The sequence below is a fragment of the Chanodichthys erythropterus genome, chromosome 17, assembly GCF_024489055.1.
Source record: "Chanodichthys erythropterus isolate Z2021 chromosome 17, ASM2448905v1, whole genome shotgun sequence".
Classification (NCBI taxonomy): Eukaryota; Metazoa; Chordata; class Actinopteri; order Cypriniformes; family Xenocyprididae; genus Chanodichthys; species Chanodichthys erythropterus.
In genome coordinates, this window is record NC_090237.1 from 15,834,748 (window position 1) to 15,855,939 (window position 21,192).

General features: G+C 35.6%; 1 protein-coding gene across 7 annotated transcripts in view; it reads left to right on the top strand.

The window, feature by feature from the left end:
- Window positions 1-21,192, top strand: part of si:dkey-103g5.4 (uncharacterized) — a 31,475-nt gene that overhangs the window by 3,236 nt on the left and 7,047 nt on the right. For 2 of the 7 annotated variants that reach the window (XM_067365918.1, XM_067365919.1), the window contains exons 5-26: window positions 922-1,039; window positions 1,128-1,238; window positions 2,234-2,405; window positions 2,495-2,657; window positions 4,156-4,344; window positions 4,430-4,604; window positions 6,272-6,411; window positions 6,678-6,979; window positions 9,318-9,475; window positions 9,781-10,008; window positions 10,760-11,095; window positions 11,165-11,539; window positions 14,330-14,500; window positions 14,574-14,731; window positions 14,824-14,961; window positions 15,132-15,279; window positions 17,546-17,679; window positions 17,912-18,028; window positions 18,197-18,386; window positions 18,466-18,531; window positions 18,624-18,764; window positions 18,845-18,904. In XM_067365918.1, coding sequence (XP_067222019.1) covers window positions 922-1,039; window positions 1,128-1,238; window positions 2,234-2,405; window positions 2,495-2,657; window positions 4,156-4,344; window positions 4,430-4,604; window positions 6,272-6,411; window positions 6,678-6,979; window positions 9,318-9,475; window positions 9,781-10,008; window positions 10,760-11,095; window positions 11,165-11,539; window positions 14,330-14,500; window positions 14,574-14,731; window positions 14,824-14,961; window positions 15,132-15,279; window positions 17,546-17,679; window positions 17,912-18,028; window positions 18,197-18,386; window positions 18,466-18,531; window positions 18,624-18,764; window positions 18,845-18,904 — 3,790 coding nt within the window. Of the gene's footprint in view, window positions 1-921; window positions 1,040-1,127; window positions 1,239-2,233; window positions 2,406-2,494; window positions 2,658-4,155; window positions 4,345-4,429; window positions 4,605-6,271; window positions 6,412-6,677; window positions 6,980-9,317; window positions 9,476-9,780; window positions 10,009-10,759; window positions 11,096-11,164; window positions 11,540-14,329; window positions 14,501-14,573; window positions 14,732-14,823; window positions 14,962-15,131; window positions 15,280-17,545; window positions 17,680-17,911; window positions 18,029-18,196; window positions 18,387-18,465; window positions 18,532-18,623; window positions 18,765-18,810; window positions 18,905-21,192 lie in introns of those variants that run through there. The other 5 variants (XM_067365920.1, XM_067365921.1, XM_067365923.1 and 2 more) reach the window with 5 other exon arrangements.

A 21,192-nucleotide genomic window follows, 5' to 3' on the forward strand; every position in this document is an offset into this window, starting at 1 on the left:
TATAAACACTGATGTCTACGAAATAGAGCAAACTACCTTTTAAAATGAACTTGGCATGTCAAATAACGGTTGTATCAATAACATCTTATTCCACTAGGTGGCGACAAATCTATTTGTCAGTGAATCATTCATTCAAAAGATTAGTTCAAAAACACTGATTCATCCAGTAATGAAAATTATTTTTTAATTAATTCAAACTTTTTCCAGCAATTTATATTTTGTCAGAAACATGTTATTTTGTTTGGTTGTATATTCAGAACATTAACGTTAGCATTTTCCAGATCACCTACTGCACCTTTAAAGGGATAGTTCACCCAAAAATGAAAATTCTGTCATCATTTACTCCCCCTCATATTGTTCCAAACCTGTATGAATTACTTGATATTTGGAAGAACGTTTGTAACCAAGCAGATCTCGCCCCCCATTGACTACCATAGTAGGGAAAAATTGTAACTTCATGGTGACTTTTACAATAACAATACTACTGTGTCTGGATATAAACATATGCAACAAACAAAAAGCACTTCAAATGAAAAAAAAAAAAAAAACACATTTCACTCTTTAATAAGAGAGACTGCAGTAGACGGTTTGGAAAAGTAGTGCAAAAAGTAACTTAATGCATTACTTTTCATAAAAAGTCTAAAAAAAAGTGTACAGATCCTGAACAACAAGCAAAAAGTTGATCTATTTTTTTTTTATTCATTCAAGTATTATAATCCATAAGACGATTAACAGTAAAAAAGAAAGGAAACACTGTATGACTGGATAACTTTAACAAAGTACACAATGTGAGGGACTTGCACAGGACATTGAGAGTGTAATACAGCCCTGTTTATACACAAGTGATAGCTTAGCACAAATAGCGGTAAGATAACACTCTGACCTATTTGTCATTAAACTATCCTTGTGTTTTCTTAAAAGGTGAGCATGTCAGGAAGCATGCTGGAGACGGTCCTAAAGCACTGGGACTCCCATGGGAGCTTGGAATGCAATGTGCAGCTCAATTTCTCTAGGCCTGTGTACACCGTGCAAACAGGGGGTGAGTGACCAGAGAGAAGGGCAGGAAGTAGAGAGGGTTTTGTGACCACGGTTTATCAGCAGCCTGCTGTTTGTTTGCCATTGTGCAGAGGCGGGCTTCGTTGGTCTGCTCAATGCTGTCCCTGTGGAGGTCCGGAGGTTGATTCTGGCCCACAGCCAGGAAACCAACAGCCATTTTGAGCCCCTAGATGCAGACAGAGGTATCTAATATATATATATAGCTATATATATATATATATATATATATATATATATATATATATATATATATCTCCCAGATACTGTTAACTATACTCATTCTACTGATATTATTTCCCATCAAGTTCTTTTAGATAGATTATTCTCTATAGGTATTACAGCTGTTCCTCTCATCTGGTTTAGATCTTATCTCTCCGGGCGCACTCAATTTGTCCAGCTTAAAAATTTCAGTTCATTCTCTTTATCTGTTACCACTGGTGTTCCTCAAGGCTCTGTTTTGGGCCCTCTTTTATTTATTATTTACTTATTACCTCTTGGTTATATTTTTAAGAAATATGGCATTAGTTTTCACTGCTATGCGGATGACACCCAGCTCTGTTTGTCTTCCAAGCCAAATTCTACTCTTATTTCTTCCTCTCTCTCGAACTGTCTAGAAGTGATTAAATCCTGGTTTTCGTGCAACTTTGTCAAGCTGAGTACTGATAAAACAGAGTTTCTTCTTGTTGGCACTAAATCTAATTTGTCAAAATCCAATAGCTTTTCACTCTCCATTGATAATTCTATAATTTCTCCATCTTCTCAGGTTAAGAGTCTGGATGTGTCGTACTTGATAGTACTTTGTCTTTTGAAACGCATGTGAACAATATTACTCAGTCTGCATATTTCCACCTATGGAACATCAGATGTCTTTGTCCATTTCTCACACCCAATTCCACAGCCATTCTTCTACATGCTCTAGTTACTTCATGCATTGATTATTGTAACCATCTTCTTTTTGGGTTACTTCACAAACTCCTTTATAAACTTCAGTTGGTCCAGAACTCAGCTGCCAGTATAACCTCCTCCATTTACATTGGCTTCCTGTTAAATATCGAGTAGAGCTCAAGATTCTGCTTCTCACTTTTAGAGCTCTTCACAATGTTTTAAAAAGTGCCTTTAAAAATTTTGTATTATTATTATTATTATATTGGACATCTAATGAGATATGTTTTATTAGGAAACATCAAAGTCAAAGAGGAAGCCTGGGACTCTCACTGGTCCAGTAAATCATCAGCGTTCGATACATCTGACATGCGACCTGGAGGAGTGTTGAACCCAACAGCATGTCTACATCCAGGGGATATTCTCCTCTTTACTTTGACCCAACAGCACTACCCTCAGTATGATGGGTAAGTACATGCTGACATGTGATTCATGTGCTGCCCATTCATTTTCACTGTCCCAGATTGTCACAGAGGGAATCCTGCTTTTTTCACAGAGACAGCTTGTACAACACTAATGCTGCGTTTGACTGGGGACCCTTCAGATTACTGGCACAGGATCAAAAACGGGCAAGATCTGCCCACTCCCTTTTCTCCATAAGTCTCCATGAGCCTGGGGTGTACGCCTTCAAACTTAGCAGCCACCAACATAGGCGCATGGTATTATGATCCGTCTCATGTTATGGCCGATAACCACTAAATATCCAATATTAAAAATCTATACTATTCAAAATCTATAATAGATTTTAAAATTAAATACTAAAACCTAACATCAATTGTTTTAAATGTTACAAGTGAATTTAGGTATCACAGTTTGCTAGGGCTAATTTCGCAATTAGGATTTTATGTATACATTAATCTTGAATGAGTGCATACATTGGCAAAATTACAACTTTACATAAATAAAATACAGTAAAAAACTGTAATATTGTGAAAAAGATTGGAATTTAGAATAATTGTTTTCTATTTTAATATATTTTAAAATGTAATTTATTCCTCTGATTCAAAGCTGAATTTTCATGTCACATGATCCTTCAGAAATCATTCTAATATGCTGATATGGTGCTCAAGAAATGTTTAAAGGTGCCGTAGAACGTGTTTTCAAAAGATGTAATATAAGTCTAAGGTGTCCCCTGAATGTGTCTGTGAAGTTTCAGCTCAAAATACCCCATAGATTTTTTTTTATTCATTTTTTTAACTGCCTATTTTGGGGCATCATTAAATATGAGCCGATTCAGGCTGCGGCTACTTTAATTCCTCACGCTTCCCTCCCCCGGAGCTCGCGCCTGCCTTAAACAGCATAAACACAGTTCACACAGCTAATATAACCCTCAAAATGGATCTTTACAAAGTGTTCGTCATGCAGCATGTCTAATCGCATTAGTAGAGTATTTATTTGGATGTTTACATTTGATTCTGAATGAGTTTGAGGCTGTGCTCTGTGGCTAAAGCTAACATTACACACTGTTGGAGAGATTTATAAAGAATGAAGATGTGTTTATGAATTATACAGATTGCAAGTGTTTAAAAAAATGAAAAACAGTACATTAGCAACATGCTAACGAAACATTTAGAAAGACAATTTACAAATATCACAAAAAATATCATGTAATCATGGATCATGTCAGTTATTATTGCTCCATCTGCCATTTTTCACTATTGTTCTTGCTTGCTTACCTAGTCTGATGATTCAGCTGTGCACAGATCCAAATGTTAATACTGGCTTGAATGCCTTGAACATGGGCTGGCATATGCAAATATTGGGGGCGTACATGTTAATGATCCCAACTGTTATGTAACAGTCGGTGTTATGTTGAGATTCGCCTGTTCTTCGGAGGTCTTTTAAGCAAATGAGATTTACATAAGAAGGAGGAAACAATGGAGTTTGAGACTCACTGTATGTCATTTCCATGTACTGAACTCTTGTTATTCAACTATGCCAAGATAAATTAAATTTTTGATTCTACGGCACCTTTAAAAAAAACATATTATTCTCATTGCTGAAATCAGTTTAATAATTTTGTGAAACCATGATTTTTTTTTTCAGGATTCTTTGATGAATAGAAAATTCAAAAGAACAGCATTTATTTGTAATTTGTAATAAAAAATGAACCTCCATGTCTATTCATTGGTATATATTGTTGTTTGGTCCTTTCAGTATGTGAAGGTAGTGCCTGCAGGTGGGGAATGTTATGTTTCTGGACCTTTCTTCCCATCTGACCCACATCATTTGACTCGCATGGGCATCGCGCAGAGGCGCCAACTGATACTCCGCCCTGATTGGCTGATGATCGGTGGGCTTTTAGTTGGAGCTGTGGTAGTCTTGTGCTTGTGCGTCACAATATTGGTAAGTGATAAGGGAGGCCTTAACAAAAACTTTAGGGTTAACAAAGCTTGGCTTATTGAAGTGACTGAACACTGTGTTCTCACAGATCCTGTTCAGGGAGTACGGCTGGCCTGAGAAACTGCCAGCTCAGGCCAGGTACCGTGATCTGCAGCTCAGATACAACATGGATGACTATTCATCAAAGGGCTCCAGGGTGGTGGCTGTGAAAAAAACACACCGAAACCTGCAGGTGGGGTTGACAGAGGATTCGGTTCAGAGAGGTAACCCATTGACGTCACACACTAGATGCAATTAAACCTTTTTTAGTACTACCAGGGGCTATACATGCCACATTCTCACACAAATAGACCTGTTTAACACAAGATCACCTCTGACCTTGTACACCACAGGATCCTTGTCCATAATGCCTCATGCACAGCCAATATCATATTATGAGTTAAAATATTACAGACTTAACATAATCTAACAAACACTGCTAACATTTTACAATAAGGAACTAACAATGAACAGTACTCTAGGTTCATGTTCATTTTTAAATTCAGTAAACTACAGATTTTTTTATAACATTTTTTGATATGTTTTGAAAGAAGTGTCTCATGCTTACCAAGGCTGTATTTCTTTGATCAAAAATACAGTATATGTATTAATATTGGGAAATATTATTACAATTTGAGGTAACCGTTTTTTATTTTATAAAATTGTAAAATGTCTTCAGTGTCACATGGGCCTTCAGAAATCATTCTAATATGCTGATTTGCTGCTCAAGAAACATTTCTTATTATTATCAATGTTGAACCCAGTTGTGCAGCTTCATATTTTTGTGGAAACCATGATACATTTTTTTCAGAATTCTTTGATTAATAGAAAGTTCAAAAGAATAGCATTTTTTTTTTTAAATAGAATTTTTTGTAACACTATAAATGTCTTTATTGTCACTTTTGATCAATATAATGCATCCTTGATGAATAAAAATGTTATTCTTTTTAAAAAAAAATCTTACTGACCCCATACTTTTGAACAGTAGTTTAGAACCTCATTGTAAAATGTTACCCAAACATATATTTGAAATTATTTGAGATTAGATAAAAAAAATAAATAAATACATTTTTTTTTTTTTTTCTCCAAGTACAAATATATAATTTGGCAGCACGTCACAACATTATAAAATATACAACTCTTGTATTTGAAATTTAGAGATAAAAAAGACATTCTTAATAACATTATGATTTATTTCATAATGTTATTTCCCCCCCACTTTCAATTCTTTTCCTTCAATGAAAGGTTCGAATTTTGCTAATTTTATAAATTAAAGATCATAAGGATGAACAATGCAGATTTATTTTTAGAGTCATCTTTGATCATATTTATGAAGGGTGCTAATATTTCTGGCCAAAACTTTATCTAGTGCTTAAAAAACAGGGAAAAAAAAGGAAATTTTTAATTAATGAAAATCACTTTTTTCTAGTTTCCACATTAGAAAATGAACAAACATGACATGCATTGATTTTTGAACTTTATCAGATTGCAAGAGATCCCCCTATACTTCACAATAAAGGACCTTTAGATCTCAAAATCTCTTTTATTTGCTCCAAGTAACATTTGAACATACATTGCCAAGATTTTTTATCTGCTTAAGATAACCAAGATATCAAGTTACATTGTGATGGCAGTAGTGAACTGACTCATTTTACCCTCATGTGGTGCAAGTATTTAGGATATCCCTGCTGTTTTGGCGGAACCATATCTCTGTTTGACAAACGCTAAAAGTCCTAGACAGCATTGTACACAGTTACCAAAGATTACTCTTTGCCTTCAAAGCAATGATTGTCAGGAGATTTATTGGGCGTGACACATTTGGCTTTCCTATAGTACTGTATTAGCTCTGTCCAGAGCTAGAATTCCCAGACTGTGCTCACATTGCCCACAGCGGTGGCTCTGGTGTCAAATGAGTTCTGGGACTATGAAGAGCAAGTGGATCTTGAAGCCTTCAGTTCCAGCACCTTCTACGACATCCTGCTCAAGCACAGCGTGTCTGTCACAGTACGTCTCGGACAGCTCAGAGGAGAGGTGAGACTTCATGGGAACAATAGTCTTAATTCCCACCCCTCAAATATCCCCCTCGTAAAGTTCAAACGTATTTATAACATATATTGTATAGCGTCACTGAGATGCTCAGTTGTAATTGTTTCACTGTTCAGTATGATACTATGTAGTATACAGAAGTAAATTGTTACTTCCCTGGGGCGAAGTGTGGGTTAAGTTGTAAAATGAGTTGTAAGTATAGCAGTCCTTTGTAAGCTTGTTTTATTGAAGGAAACGTGCAACCTGTCTAGGTGAAGCAGCTCTACCAGGGGGTGCTGGGAAAGTTGAGAGAGCTCCACCCTGACTGGAGGAAGTATGGTGGGAAAACTGAAGGTCTGGAGAGACAGGTGGAGCAGGAGATGGTGCGACGGAGAGCGCTGGGCAATCAGCTGACACAGCTACTGGACAGTCAGCTGCAGATCCTGCGGGTGGAGATGAAAGCGCAGCAGGCCATGCAGAAGACCTTCAGAGCGCGACTGAGGGAGAGCGCCAGGCTTCTCAGGCTGCTGGCTGAGGGTCAGACCTCACACTGGGAAAAACACATCAAGCAACAGTATGTCATCAAGAAGCAGATATGTATCTGTCTGTTTTTATCTCTGCCCATTTGGTTCATACATGCTTTGAAGTTTCAGTTGATTAAAATATAGGCCTATTATCAAATTAATCATGTGAGACACCCAGTAATTAAAGGATTAGTTCACTTTCAAATGAAAATTAGCCCAAGCTTTACTCATCCTCAAGCCATCCTAGGTGTGTATGACTTTTTTCTTACTGATGAACACAGTTGGAGAAATATTAATAAACATCCTGACGCATCCGAGGTTTATAATGGTAGTATGAGTTACCAAACGAATATGAGCTGAAGAAAGTGTCTCCATCCACATTCATCCATCATCCATCCACACAGTTGTTCTGAGGCAAAACAATGCGTTTGTGTAAAAAAAAAATGTCCAAATGTAACAAGTTATGAAGTAAAATATCTAGCTTCTGCCAGACCGCCTTCCGTATTCAAGTTACGAAGAAAGTGTAAACCGGCGTTGCGTCAGTTACACTTTTTTCGTAAGTTGAATAGTAAAGGTGTGGGATGTAGCGTAAGCTTTTTGAACTGCGACAGTTTTACACTTTCTTCATAAATAGAATACGGAAGGCGGTCTGGTGCCATTATTAAGAGTGATTAAGTAATCATTCTTAATGGCATGCACTGCCGTTAAAAAGTTTAGGGTCAGTACGATTTTTTTCTTGGAGAAATAGATATATTTATTGAACAAGAATGTGTTAAATTGATCAAAATTGCTGTAGACATTTATGTTACAAAATATTTCTGTTTCAAATAAATGTTGTTCTCTTGATCTTTCTACTCAGAAATTTAAAATGTTTCACAATTTCCACAAAAATATTGACTGTTTCAACACTGATAATAAGAAATGTTTCTTAAGCACCAAATCAGCATATTAGAATGATTTCTGAAGGATCATGTGACAAAATCTTACCAACTCCAAACTTTTTACGGCAATGTATTTATTTTTTTTACTTTCACATCACTGTGATTAAGTGAAAAATATATATGATATCACTGGCCTACTTTTACAGTAATCTATTTTACAATTAAGTTGTCAGTCTGTCTGGACTTAAGGGCTACTTACAGTAAGACAAATTCTTGTATAACTTCTGTCATATTTTTTCAGTCATCTATGTAGGCATCTCAAGACCCCCCTTAATCCCCCTGGCTTAATCTATTCAAATTTATGTTGCGATTTTAATTTGCGTTAATTAAAAGCAATAGAATTGAATTTAGCAATGGTTTTCTTAGCTGAGTGAATGTGTGCAAACGCAACTGTGCAGTTACAGTAAAAAGGTTTCTTAAAAACAAAATTTCCCCATAATAAATGGTGGAGAATCCCTTCGTCTCATCCTCGTCCTAGCCCTCTTATCACATTTCCAGATCCATAATCACAAAGCGAGTGTGAAAGCTTAAAGCTTTGTTCATTCTGCACACAATTGTGATTGTTTTCCACATCTGATCTTTAGGATTGATTGTCCAGTGACTGCTGTGATGAAATTGGGTCTATTTTTTTTTTATGTGGTGTCTGTATCCAATATATCTGCCTGGTCACAGTAAGATTTATGTGTTATTATCATGATATGAAGAGAGTTAATAGAAAGTAGGTTTCATTGAAGAGAGGACTGGAAACTAGACATTTAGCCTGTATTCATGTTTGTGACCTCAGTGTTGAGGCACAACAGATAACATAAACATCAGAGACAGCAGCAAGGTGTCCTTGAATCCATGAACTGCATGACACTGCCCGGCCACTACAAAACCAGTGTCTGTCTGACTTCATGCCTCTGGATGTACTCAGCCTTTGCATAACCCTTCAATTCCCTCAATTCCTCCTTCTGTTTTCACACTACATATCACATTAACACTTCAAAGCCCAAATTCTCCACTCATCCCATAACATTTTTGCAAAAATACCATAGTATTGCATATAGTACACCATAGTAAAACCATAATAAATTAAAGCTAGATTTAAGTAAATTAACTATAAAGTGTATATATTGTATCCTTTTAAAAGTAAGAAGCATCATGATATTTTAATTTATTTTTTGATCGAAATTGGTAGCTAATATATAGTACCACAGTTTATCAGTAGTATTTTGTAGTACACGTGTTTTGTGTGTGTGTAATTGTATTAATATTTCCCAAAAAGGGCAGCCTTTGTAAGCATAAAATACTTAATTTAAAAAAATAAAAAATACATTTTACTGACCCCAAACTTTTGAATGGTTTGTATTTCTGTGTGTGTATTTAAACATATTTTAAATGTAATACTTATATTCCTTACAGTTTTTCTTCATCAATTCTCTTCGGTATATGTTGTGCATTGCAGTGTTCTGGAGCGAGTAGCTATGCTGGCAGATGAGATGACAGAGATGGTATCAGTGGAGAGCCAGAGGCAGGGAGCCTGGGTTGTGCTTAAAGAGGGCACTGGAGCACAGCTATTATGCCCTGCAACTGGATCAGTCCTCAGTAGGGAAGATGTCATTGGTCAGAACCATTTGTTTGAGAATTTACAAATATTAACCACGTAATGCAAACCTAATGTTATTGTATATGGTAAGAATGTCAGTGACTGTGCAATCACGCCCCCTAGTGTAATTTTAACAGAAACTTATCGTAAGTCTTAAAGTGCAGCTACACCACTAGGTGGAGCTATTTTACAACATAGCACATTTTGCTGGTCAAATCCTGACAAATATCCTCTGAGGCTCAACTTGGCATGTATGTGGCATGACTGATTGATTAAGGTCTGTGGAAACACAGAAAGATTGCACTCTTTTTCCCCTCCACAGCTCCTGACGGATCTGTTAGGGCTTGTGATGCTGTTCATGTAGACCCCATCACAGGCCTCATTCAACCCAACTCTAATGCCCATATGTTACTGGCCAGTGGGCACAGCATGCCAGTGCCCCCGGACTTCTTCCTGCACCCCCAGACTGGCAAACTACTGCCTGTGGTGGGAAATGTGGGCTTTGATCCTGCTTCCTCCACCCTTGTCTTTATAGCCGATGCTTGTGTGGGTGAGTCACTTAAAGGGTTAGTTCACCCAAAAATTAAAATTATCTTTTTTATTTTTAAGTCCAAAAAAGTGCATCCATCCATCATAAAAGCTCCAGGGGGTTAATAAAGGCCCTCTGAAGCAAAGCGATGGGCTTTTGCAAGAAAAATCCATATCTAAAACTTTATAAACTAAAATAACTTGCTTCCGGCAGATGGATGTACACATACTGTGCAAGTTGACTTGCACCACAAGAGTAACCCCTGACGGTTTAAACGTATGGGGCTGTGCAACAGACTCAAGCTCTTCTTCTCATATATCGAAATCCTCCAACATTTCCCCTTAAAATTTCTTGTTTTAGACTATGTATATTTTATATGCTTATATGGATATTTGTTCTTACAAAAACCCATTGCTTCACTTCAGAAGGCCTTTATTAACCCCCTGGAGCCTGGATAAGTTTAATGATGGATGTATGCACTTGTTGGGCTTCCCCCTCCACTCACTATCATTATAAAGCTTGGAAGAACCAGGATATTTTTAAATATATATTTCCGACTGTGTTCGTCTGAAAGAAGATAGTCACATACATCTAGGATGGCTTGAGGATGAGTAAATCATGGAATAATTTTTGGGTGAACTATCCCTTTAATATGCTAGTTAGTAGAATGAATGTAAAGGAATATTCTGTGTTCTGTATATGTTAATCTCAGTCAGCAGCACTTGATTACAATTCAAATTCAGAGGCACTTCTAATGGTTTTCTCTTTCTAGGTGAGGTGGGAAAATGGGAATCACCTCTGCTGCCTTTCATTCCATACCCTCCATCCCGCCATGCTGAAATCCATGCTGCTTCCAAACTACGGGGGCTTCGTTCAGGCCAAAGGCTGGTGCTCGGAGGACCGATGTGTGATTATGACACTGGTGTTTTGGTGCCTATTCTAGCAGTCACCATCCATCCACAAACAGGATTGGTTTATCCTTTGGGTGGCGTGCACATGTGTCCCATCTCGCGTCTGCGGCTGCCCATTCAGATTGGCTCTCCCATGCTGGACCCACGTACAGGCAACCTGGTGCTCATCACAGGGATTAGTCTTGATCCCCATACAGGTCTGTTTTCTGAACGTTGAAAAAATCTCGCACGCTAAAACAGCCTGATTGATGATTGTGTCTGTTTAGGGGCTGTACTTCCAGTTGGGGGGCTCCTCCTGGGTGAGTCCTTCATCGAGCCCTTGAGCGGCCGGATGGTGCGGGTTGGTGGAGGCAGCGTGCGAGGAGGGAAGGTGGTGCCTCATGCTGGGGGTTTCCAGGCTCTGCTTGACAGCCAGGCTCTGGGCGCCTGTCTGCGGGTGGCGGAGCTCCTGCAAGGTTGCAGTGAGGAGTGGAGCTCAACAGCTGCAGATCTACAAGGTGACCTGGATAGACTCTCGGCAGCAACATCTGAGCTGGAGCAGGCCTGGAAAAGCAGCCAACACTGTATGTTGCAGCTGCTGAGTCGTCTGGAAGCTGTACAGGAACAGGCCAGGGGTGTGGCCGAGAATGGTGGTAGTGTGGGTGGGTAGGAGCTGTTTACTACAAAAGATCTGTTTGCTTCAAGATCTGTAAACTAATATAAAGGTTAGGTCAGTGCAAAAATGACTACAGTAATTGATACTTGGGTAAATCTTTATCTTTTACCCTCCATTGAGCCCTGCCTTAACTTTTGTTTCTTAACATTAACTGTTCAAATGAGGCTTTTTTCTTATCATTTGACTGATGTGTGGATAAAAGTGTTTTCCTCCATTCTGATTTGCAGTCTTTGGAGTTATTGCATAACGATTTCTTTAAAGAAAAATGGCAAATAAAAATACTGTGCAAAAGTCACAATGTATTCCAGTCTACGGACTAATAATATCCAATTAATATTTACCACTCTATGCTGTCCACAGACATCTCCAGACATTCTTATGTGATGTTGTGTAGAGGTTAGCAGCAGTAACCAAGGGGGCGGAGCTTAGTGAAGGGTCATTTAATATGGGATCTCATTTAAACAGTGCAAGAGCTTTCAGAATGCTTGTCTGTTTGATTATTTTTGGATCTTTTATGATTACAGTGGTGTTTAATAACTAGGTTATGCAAAGAAGTTTTATTAATATTATGCGATACATTACCATTCAAAAGTCTCTTATTCTCACCAAGGTTGAAATGATTTGATCAAAAATACAGTAAAAACAGTAATATAAAATAACTGTTTTTTTTATTTTAATATACTTTAAAATGTAATTTATTACCGTGATGGAAAATCTGAACCTTTTATTTAAACTTTTGGTAACATTATAATAACTGCACGCTATGAAGCATTATTTAAGCATTAGTAAGCAGTTTATAAATACAGCTATAAATGCTTTATTCTTGATTTATAAGCATAAACTATTTAAACATTAATTTATACATTTTATTATTTAGACATGTAGTAATAGTTACTAGTGTGTTAATAAATGCTTTATGTTCCTACTGCAATTCATGATTAATTCAGGTAGTTATAAAACATTTAGAATCAGTCAGTTAACTATTTTTTTTAACTCATCAAAAGTGAGGACTATTTATACTTTTTAAAGCTTTTATAAATGAGATTTAAAGATTCAGTGATCTTCTGCATTGCTGTCCTCTAATGTTTTAAAGTTAGTACTGAGGTAGTTTTGATACTAGGACACATTTATTAACACACTAAGTAACTATTACTATATAATAAGATGCATAAATGTACATTTAAATATTTTATTAATCATTTACTTACACTTCCTAAATGATATATGAACCACTGAACAACTCCTAAATAACTGGTTTGTGAATAATGTAATACATAATTTAGAAATGATAAATTGATGATTAATAAAGTACGAAAATACAATTATTAAACTCCTTATAGATATGCTTATAAATCAAGAAAAAAAGCATTTATAGCTGTATTTATAAATGGCTTACTAATGTCTATTAATAATGTTTTATAAATGATAAATTGAATGATAAAAAATGTTACATTTTATAAATGATAATACTTTAAATCCTGAGGTTTTTTATATTTTATAAAATATTTTATATTTAGCATTTTATATATATATATAATATATATATATATATATATATATATATATATTCAATATATAATATATATATATTCAATATATATATATATATATATATATATTCAATATATATATATATATATATATATATTCAATATATATATATATATATATATATATATCTATATATATCAATATATATATATATATATATATATATTCTATATATTCAATATATATATATATATATATATATATTCTATATATTCAATATATATATATATATATATATTCTATATATTCAATATATATATATATATATATATATATATATATATATATATATTCAATATATATATATATATATATATATATATATATATATATATATATTCAATATATATATATATATATATATATATATATATATATATATATATATATATTCAATATATATATATATATATATATATATATATATATATATATTCAATATATATATATATATATATATATATATATATATATATATATATATATATATATATATATATATATATATACATTTTTATTTCATGATGCTATGATGAATAGAAAGTTCAAAAGAACAGCATTTGTCTGAAATCTAAATCTTTTTTAACATTAAAGACTACCGTTCAAAAGTCTGGGGTCAGTAAGAATTTTTATTTTATTTTTGGGGGATAGAAATAAAATTAATCAATACTTTTATTCATCAAGGATGAGTTAAACTGATCAAAAGTTACAGTAAAGACAATTATAATGTTAGAAAAATTCTATTTGAAATAAATGCTGTTCTTTTGAACTTTCTATTCATCGAAGAATTTTGAAAAGAAAATTGTACTCAACTGTTTTCAACATTGATCATAATAATGAATGTTTCTTGAGCATCAAATCATCATATTAGAATGATTTCTGAAGGATCATGTGACACTGAAGACTGGAGTAATGATGCTGAAAATTCAGCTTTGATCACAGGAATAAATTACACTTTACTGTATATTGACATAGAAAACAGCTGTTTTAAATTTTTTACAATATTACTGTTTTTGTTTGTATTTTTAATCAAATAAATGCAGGCTTGGTGAGTAGAAGATACTTCTTTTAAAACATTAAAAAAATCTTACTGACCCCAAACTTTTGAACGGTAGTGTGTTTGTGTGTATATATATATATATATATATGCTTGACATTTACAGCAATCTGATTAAAGCAGAAATTTTACTGAATTTTTTCCTTCTTGCTGCTTCTGCTCTTTTAGGGGAGATCAAGCTGCCTGGCATTGAGCTCTCCTTGCCAGCTCTACCCGGGTTGGAGTATCCTGATCCCGGAGGCTCGGGTTTGAATGTCCCAGTTCTCGGAGCTCAGTTGGACTGGGTGTCAGGCTGCATGGTGCCTCTGGCAGGAACCATGGAGGATGCAGATGGTAAAGGTAATGTAGGTTACTAGGAATGTCCAAATCCTGTTACATTAATCTCTAGGTGTTAACCTATTACTGCTCTCAGGGCTGGTTCCCATACGTTTTGGAGCGCAAACGGTGGACCCAGTGACCGGGGTGCTGGCTCCAGTTGTGGGGGCAAATCTGGATGTTTGGAAGCGGACTGTGGTCCCTGTAACTGTGTCTCAAATTCTGACTTTAGGAGAAAACCCAGACAGTGTCATGGTGAGTGAAGTTGAACTAAATCACAGCTGCATAAAAGCTCATTTGGCTTGGGGGGTGTTTATATGTTTACAAAATGTGTTTGTTTGCCCCAGGTTGAAACCCTCCAGAAGGAGAGCAGCGTACGGGGCAATTACTGGCGTGAGCAGACACTGAAGGAAGAAGAGATGGTGGGAGATTTTGACAGAGCCGTTAAACACTATCTGTCTACTTCTGTACACGAGTCTGAATGTGTGAGTTGACTCCTCAGAGATGGCACTGCACTCTGTGGCCTATTTAAAATGCAAGTCTTTTGACCAAGTGTCTGTTTATATTTCTGTGAGTGTCAGTGTGATAGAAAGCATTTCCACCATCCTTGCATCCCAAATGAGATTCTGTGCATGTTCGTGTGTGCGCGAAACAGATAGACTGGATGGACACAGACAGGCAGCTAAGGGAGACTGCCGCTGAGATTCAGGAAAGCGCTCAGTGTGAGGCCCAGAGAAAAGCTCTCCAGAACTCAGAGTTATCTCTGCTTCTACCAGCCCATGTGTTACACGCTCTCACAGGAGGTCAGTCCTCACGCTCATACTCCCACTGAGAGCGCAAACGGTCATGCTTTAAAGATTCAAAACATAGCAGTCATGATCATTGTGTACACTACCATTTAAAAGTTTGGATGCTATGCTCACCAAGGCTGTATTTATTTGATTAAAAATACTGTAAAACAGTAACATTGTGAAATACGTACAATTTAAAATAATAAAAAATAATAAATAATAATAATAATAAATTATATGTTTTCTATTTTATTATATTTTAAAATGTAATTTATTTCTGTGATGGCCATAGCCGTTACTCCAGTCTTCAGTGTCACATGATCCATCAGAAATTATTCTAATATGCTCATTTGCTGCTCAATAAACATTTATCATTATTAGCAATGCTGAAAACTTCCATTTTTTTTGTGGGAACTGTGATCATTTATTTTTATTTTTTTTTCAGGTTTGATGAATAGTTGAAAAGAACAGCTTTTATTTGAAATAGAAATCTCTATAAAACATTAATAATGTCTTTACAGTGACTTTGGGTCAATTTAATACATCCTTGCTAAACAATTTAAATAATTAATTTATTTAAAAAAAATAAATCAATCTTAATGACCCCAAACTATTGAACGGTAGTGTGTAATATAGAGAAAAGTATGGAAGAGGATTAGGGCCAAGCATAAAACCATCCCGAGATTAAAGTTGTTAAATTTCGAGAAAAAAGTCGAGATAAAATGTTGAGAATAAACTCGTTAAATTACGAGAAAAAAAGTCGTTAAATTTTGAGATAATGCGAGATAAAATGTTGAGAATAAAGTCATTAAATTACGAGAAAAAAATTGTTAAATTATGAGAACAAATTTGTTAAATTATGAGAAAAATGTCATTAAATGTCGAGATAAAATGTTGAGAATAAAGTCATTAAATTACGAGTAAAAACGTGTTAAATTATGAGAACAAATTCGTTAGATTATGAGAAAAATGTAGTTAAATTTCGAGAAAAAAGTCGAGATAAAATGTTGAGAATAAAGTCATTAAATTACAAGAAAAAACTTGTTAAATTATGAGAAAAATGTCGTTAAATTTCGAGAAAAAAGTCGAGAAAAAATTTTGAGAATAAAGTCATTAAATTATGAGAAAAACGTTGTTAAATTACGAGAACAAATTCGTTAAATTGCTAATTTGTTCTCATAATTTAACGACTTTTTTCTCGTAATTTAATGCCTTTATTCTCATAGTTTAATGAGTTTATTCTCAACATTTTATCTTGACTTTTTTCTCGAAATTTAACAACATTTTTCTCATAATTTAACGAGTTTGTTCTCGTAATTTAACGACTTTTTTCTTGTAATTTAATGACTTTATTCTCAACATTTTATTTCGACTTTTTTCTCGAAATTATTATTGCTTGGCCCTAATCCTCTTCCGTAGAAAAGTGACTGCTTTTGGCAACTTACTTAAAATCTGTGTTAAAGAGATTCACTCAACAATGACAGTTCTGTTTTTATTTACTCACCTTCATGTTGCCCTAATATGTCTGTCTTGCTTATATGTAACAAAAAATTTGATAATTGTAAGAATCTTTACACAGGTATTTTCCATACAATGACAGTTCATAGTGACTATGGCTGCTCAAATGCAAAAATATGACAAAATATCCATAAAAGTAGTCTAAACTTCCTGTGCACTATATTCCAAGTCCTCTGAAGTCATACAATAAAGTAGATTTGTGTGAGGAACACAGATTTTGGTCATTATTCACTAATAATAATCTTCCCCTCCAGTAAGCAGTTTACTCAAGAATCAAATAATTTAATTCCAATTTATGAGCAATTCAATCTAATTTGTTCATCAGTTCTGAAAAAAAAATTACACTTATTCGGTTCTTGAATTCAACTCACTGATTCATTGATCTGTTCGAGTAAATGACTCCCTAGAAGAGAAAATTATCAGTGAGTAACAACTTTTAGAATGTTCCTCACATATCATAAGACCTGTAATAAGAAGACTTGTAATAAGAAGGCTTGTATGAATCATGTGGATCACTTTTATAGTGATGTAAATTTTGGAGCTAACCATGGTAAAATTGAACTATTTTACAATGTCAATCATATGTGTGATTTTTACTAAAAAAGTGAGAGACTGTTGGCTAGATGTCGCTATTAAATCTCATTGTTTGGAAAAACATATTGCCCTCAATTTTGTTTTATAAAACAGCTTTAGGGTTTGGAACAACATGATGGGTAAATAATGACAAAGGTTTCATCTCTGTGTGAACTCTTCCCTTAAGGAGACGAGGAGGAGTGGGAGCAGCAGTGTTACTGGCACACCAGGTTTAAGGCCGTGCTGAACCGAGTGAGTGTGTCCATGGAGAGATTGCAGACAGACCGGGATCAGCTATCAGTACAGGAAACGCAGCATCTGGTCAGCTTGTTTTCACTTTGAAACACTCACCCACAGAGAGAAACATACAAATCTGCTGAGCTCATTATTATGTCTTTAAACAGTTGAATGAGCAGATCAATACTTTGGAAGCTTAATGTCCATCATGTGACAATTTGTGCAATTGCCAATATTCTGGCTTTGCACTGTCCATTTTCCAGTTTAATAGAGTGTGCTCTAGGATAAATAACACAGTGTCTTGTGATTATCACAGGATGAGGAGCAGGAACTGTGGGAGCAATTAATGCAGAGACAAGCAGAGCTGGACGCTGTGCTTTCGTCTCTCCACTGTGCTCGTCTGGTCTGCCAGCTGCGCGCTGACACCGCGCAGGTAACACATGCCGGAGGCTAGATGTGCAATGCATGCCCGTGGCACTGACCGATAATTGTATAGCGATGTCCTTGGTTTACCTTAGAGCTGTTTTGTATATATTTGGGACAATGCTTTGGAAGACTTTCTTTTCCCTTGACAGTCTACTAAATTGATTCTCTTCTCTAGTCTTTGGAGTCTGGCACATTCTGGTTTAAAGATTTTGGTGTACTGAAGCCTAAGGCTGTGAGAAACCCTCTGAAAGTAATAGCCATGACTCAGCAGAAAATCCTTCCTCGGCTTGAACGACTTATTCAGCTGTTGGAGGAAAGCAAAGCACTTGGCCAATCGACCAGCACACAGCGGCAACAGAGCTCTGGTAACAATATCCTCATTTATTCCTTATTATAGAAACGTTAATCATGTTTTTGTCTCAGTTGCAAAATCTATCTCAAAAGGGAAGCTGGCGTTTGGCCGGGAAAGCGCTTCCAGAGCATGGACTGAAACGGTGTCTGTTGTGAAAGGTATATTTGAATGCACAGAGAATAAATAGAGTGTTTCTGGTTGTTAAGTCTGTAGAATTTCACTGCTGTGTTTGTGTCTCCTGCTTCGCCAGGTGTCTCGACTCAGTCCTTTAAAGATCAAATCAAGACTCCATCTGCGAGTGAACAGAATGCCATAGTGCCCTCTCTTCCTCTGTCAAAGCCATCTTCCACTCAGAAAAGCCAGGAAAAAACACATCTAAACCACAGCCAGGGTGAGGCTTTCTTATGTCAGAGATGTTAAAGGCATCCTCATTTCAGATCACGACATGATGTTCTCTCTTGTTCCATTCAGATGTCCAGTCTCTCCAGGAACCTGGTCTGTCCGCTTATATCAGTGTCCCAAAGCTAGCAGGTCAGAGTTTTAGTGGAGCTTTTTGAGTGAAACTAAAATGTGTTTAAGACTTATAGTTCCTTAAAGGTGCCCTAGAATTGAAAATTGAATTTACCTCGGCATAGTTGAATAACAAGAGTTCAGTATGGAAATGACATACAGTGAGTCTCAAACACCATTGTTTCCTCCTTCTTATGTAAATCTCATTTGTTTAAAAGACCTCTGAAGAACAGGCGAATCTCAACATAACACTGACTGTTACGTAACAGTCGGGATCATTAATATGTACGCCCCCAACTTTTGCATATGCCAGCCCATGTTCAAGGCATTAGACAAGGGCAGCCAGTATTAACGTCTGGATCTGTGCACAGCTGAATCATCAGACTAGGTAAGCAAGCAAGAACAACAGCGAAAAATGGCAGATGGAGCAATAATAACTGACATGATCCATGATATCATGATATTTTTAGTGATATTTGTAAATTGTCTTTCTAAATGTTTCGTTAGCATGTTGCTAATGTACTGTTAAATGTGGTTAAAATTACCATCGTTTCTTACTGTATTCACGGAGATCAGAGTCATATCATTATTTTCATTATTAAACACTTGCAGTCTGTATAATTCATAAACACAACTTCATTCTTTATAAATCTCTCCAACAGTGTGTAATGTTAGCTTTAGCCCTGTTAGCATACTATCTGACTCATTCAGAATCAAATGTAAACATCCAAATAAATACTTACATGATCCGATAGGCTGCATGACGAACACTTTGTAAAGATCCATTTTGAGGGTTGTATTAGCTTTGTGAACTTTGTTTATGCAATGTATTATAGAGTCGCGAGCAATTAAAGGGGACACGCACAGAATCGGCGCATTTATAATGATGCCCCGAAACAGGCAGTTAAAAAAATGAATAAAGAAATCTATGGGGTATTTTGAGCTGAAACTTCACAGACACATTCAGGGGACACCTTAGACTTATATTACATCTTGTGAAAAAGCATTCTATGGCACCTTTAAAGGTCATGTTTCCACAAAAGGAAAACAGTGAAGCAAAAACATGCTGTTACATTGCTTTAGCACATGGCCTATTTAGGCAGTTTTGCTATTTCAAGCAACACAATTTCTATACTTAAGGTTTAAACCATACTTAGTTAAATTTAAATTCTGTCATTAATTACTCACTCTCATGTCGTTCCAAACCCGTAAGACATTCGTTCATCTTCGGAACGCAAATGAAGATCTTGGTGATGAAATCTGAGAGCGTTTTGTCCCTTCATTGACAGCCTACGCAATAGCAATTTTGATGCTTCAAAAAGTTCATAAAGAGGTCGTAAAACTAATCCATATGAATTGAGTGGTTTAGTCCAATTTTTCTGAAGTGACTCAGTAGCTTTAAATGATGAAAAGATTTAATTTAGGCTTTTATTCACATATAAACATTGATCAGCAAACATAAACAAAAGCTCTACAGAACCTGAATGATGCACAAAAACAAACATATTCCTGAAGCTCAAATGTGCTGCATAACCAACGAGGTTCATTCTCGTGTGTTACACAGCACGTTTGAGCTTCCAGAAGAGGTTTGTTCTGTCGACTAAACTGCTCAATTCACATGGATTAGTTTTACAATCTCTTTATAAACTTTTTAAAGCATCAAAGTTTCAGTTGCGTAGGTTGTCAATGGAGGGACAAAACCTCTTAGATTTCATCAAGAAGATCTTCATTTGTGTTCTGAAGATGAATGAAAGTCTTACGGATTTAGAACACCACATGATTGAGTAATTAACAGAATTTTCTTTTTTTTTGGTGAACTAACCCTTGAATACTTGTATTGTCTATACTTGCTCATACTCAGGGTTATAAGCGTGTACACATCCCTAACCCTAAGTATTAAACTATAACACATACATGCAACATATGTCAGTGTTGTAATACTCGAGTCCGCATAAAACAAGACTCGGACACAATTCTGTCTCAAGTCAAAGAGCGTATTTTCTATGACTAGACTTGATGTAATGTAGATTTATGAAATATAAAATATGTAAATAAATAAATGATGTTGGCATGGTGGCACATTTTCCACAACAGGCACCTATCTGAAAAGGTATTTGTAATAATGGCAGATGACTAATTTAGTGGCACTGGTTATTGTCTATAGCTAATAATTATATATATAATATACGATAGCAAATCAGAACAACATGAAAAGCCAACAATGTAGGCCAGCATTAGCTACCAACTAAAGGACCGTATCCAGACACAATGTTTTAAACTAACCATTCGGAGATGTCCTGCTGTAGCAG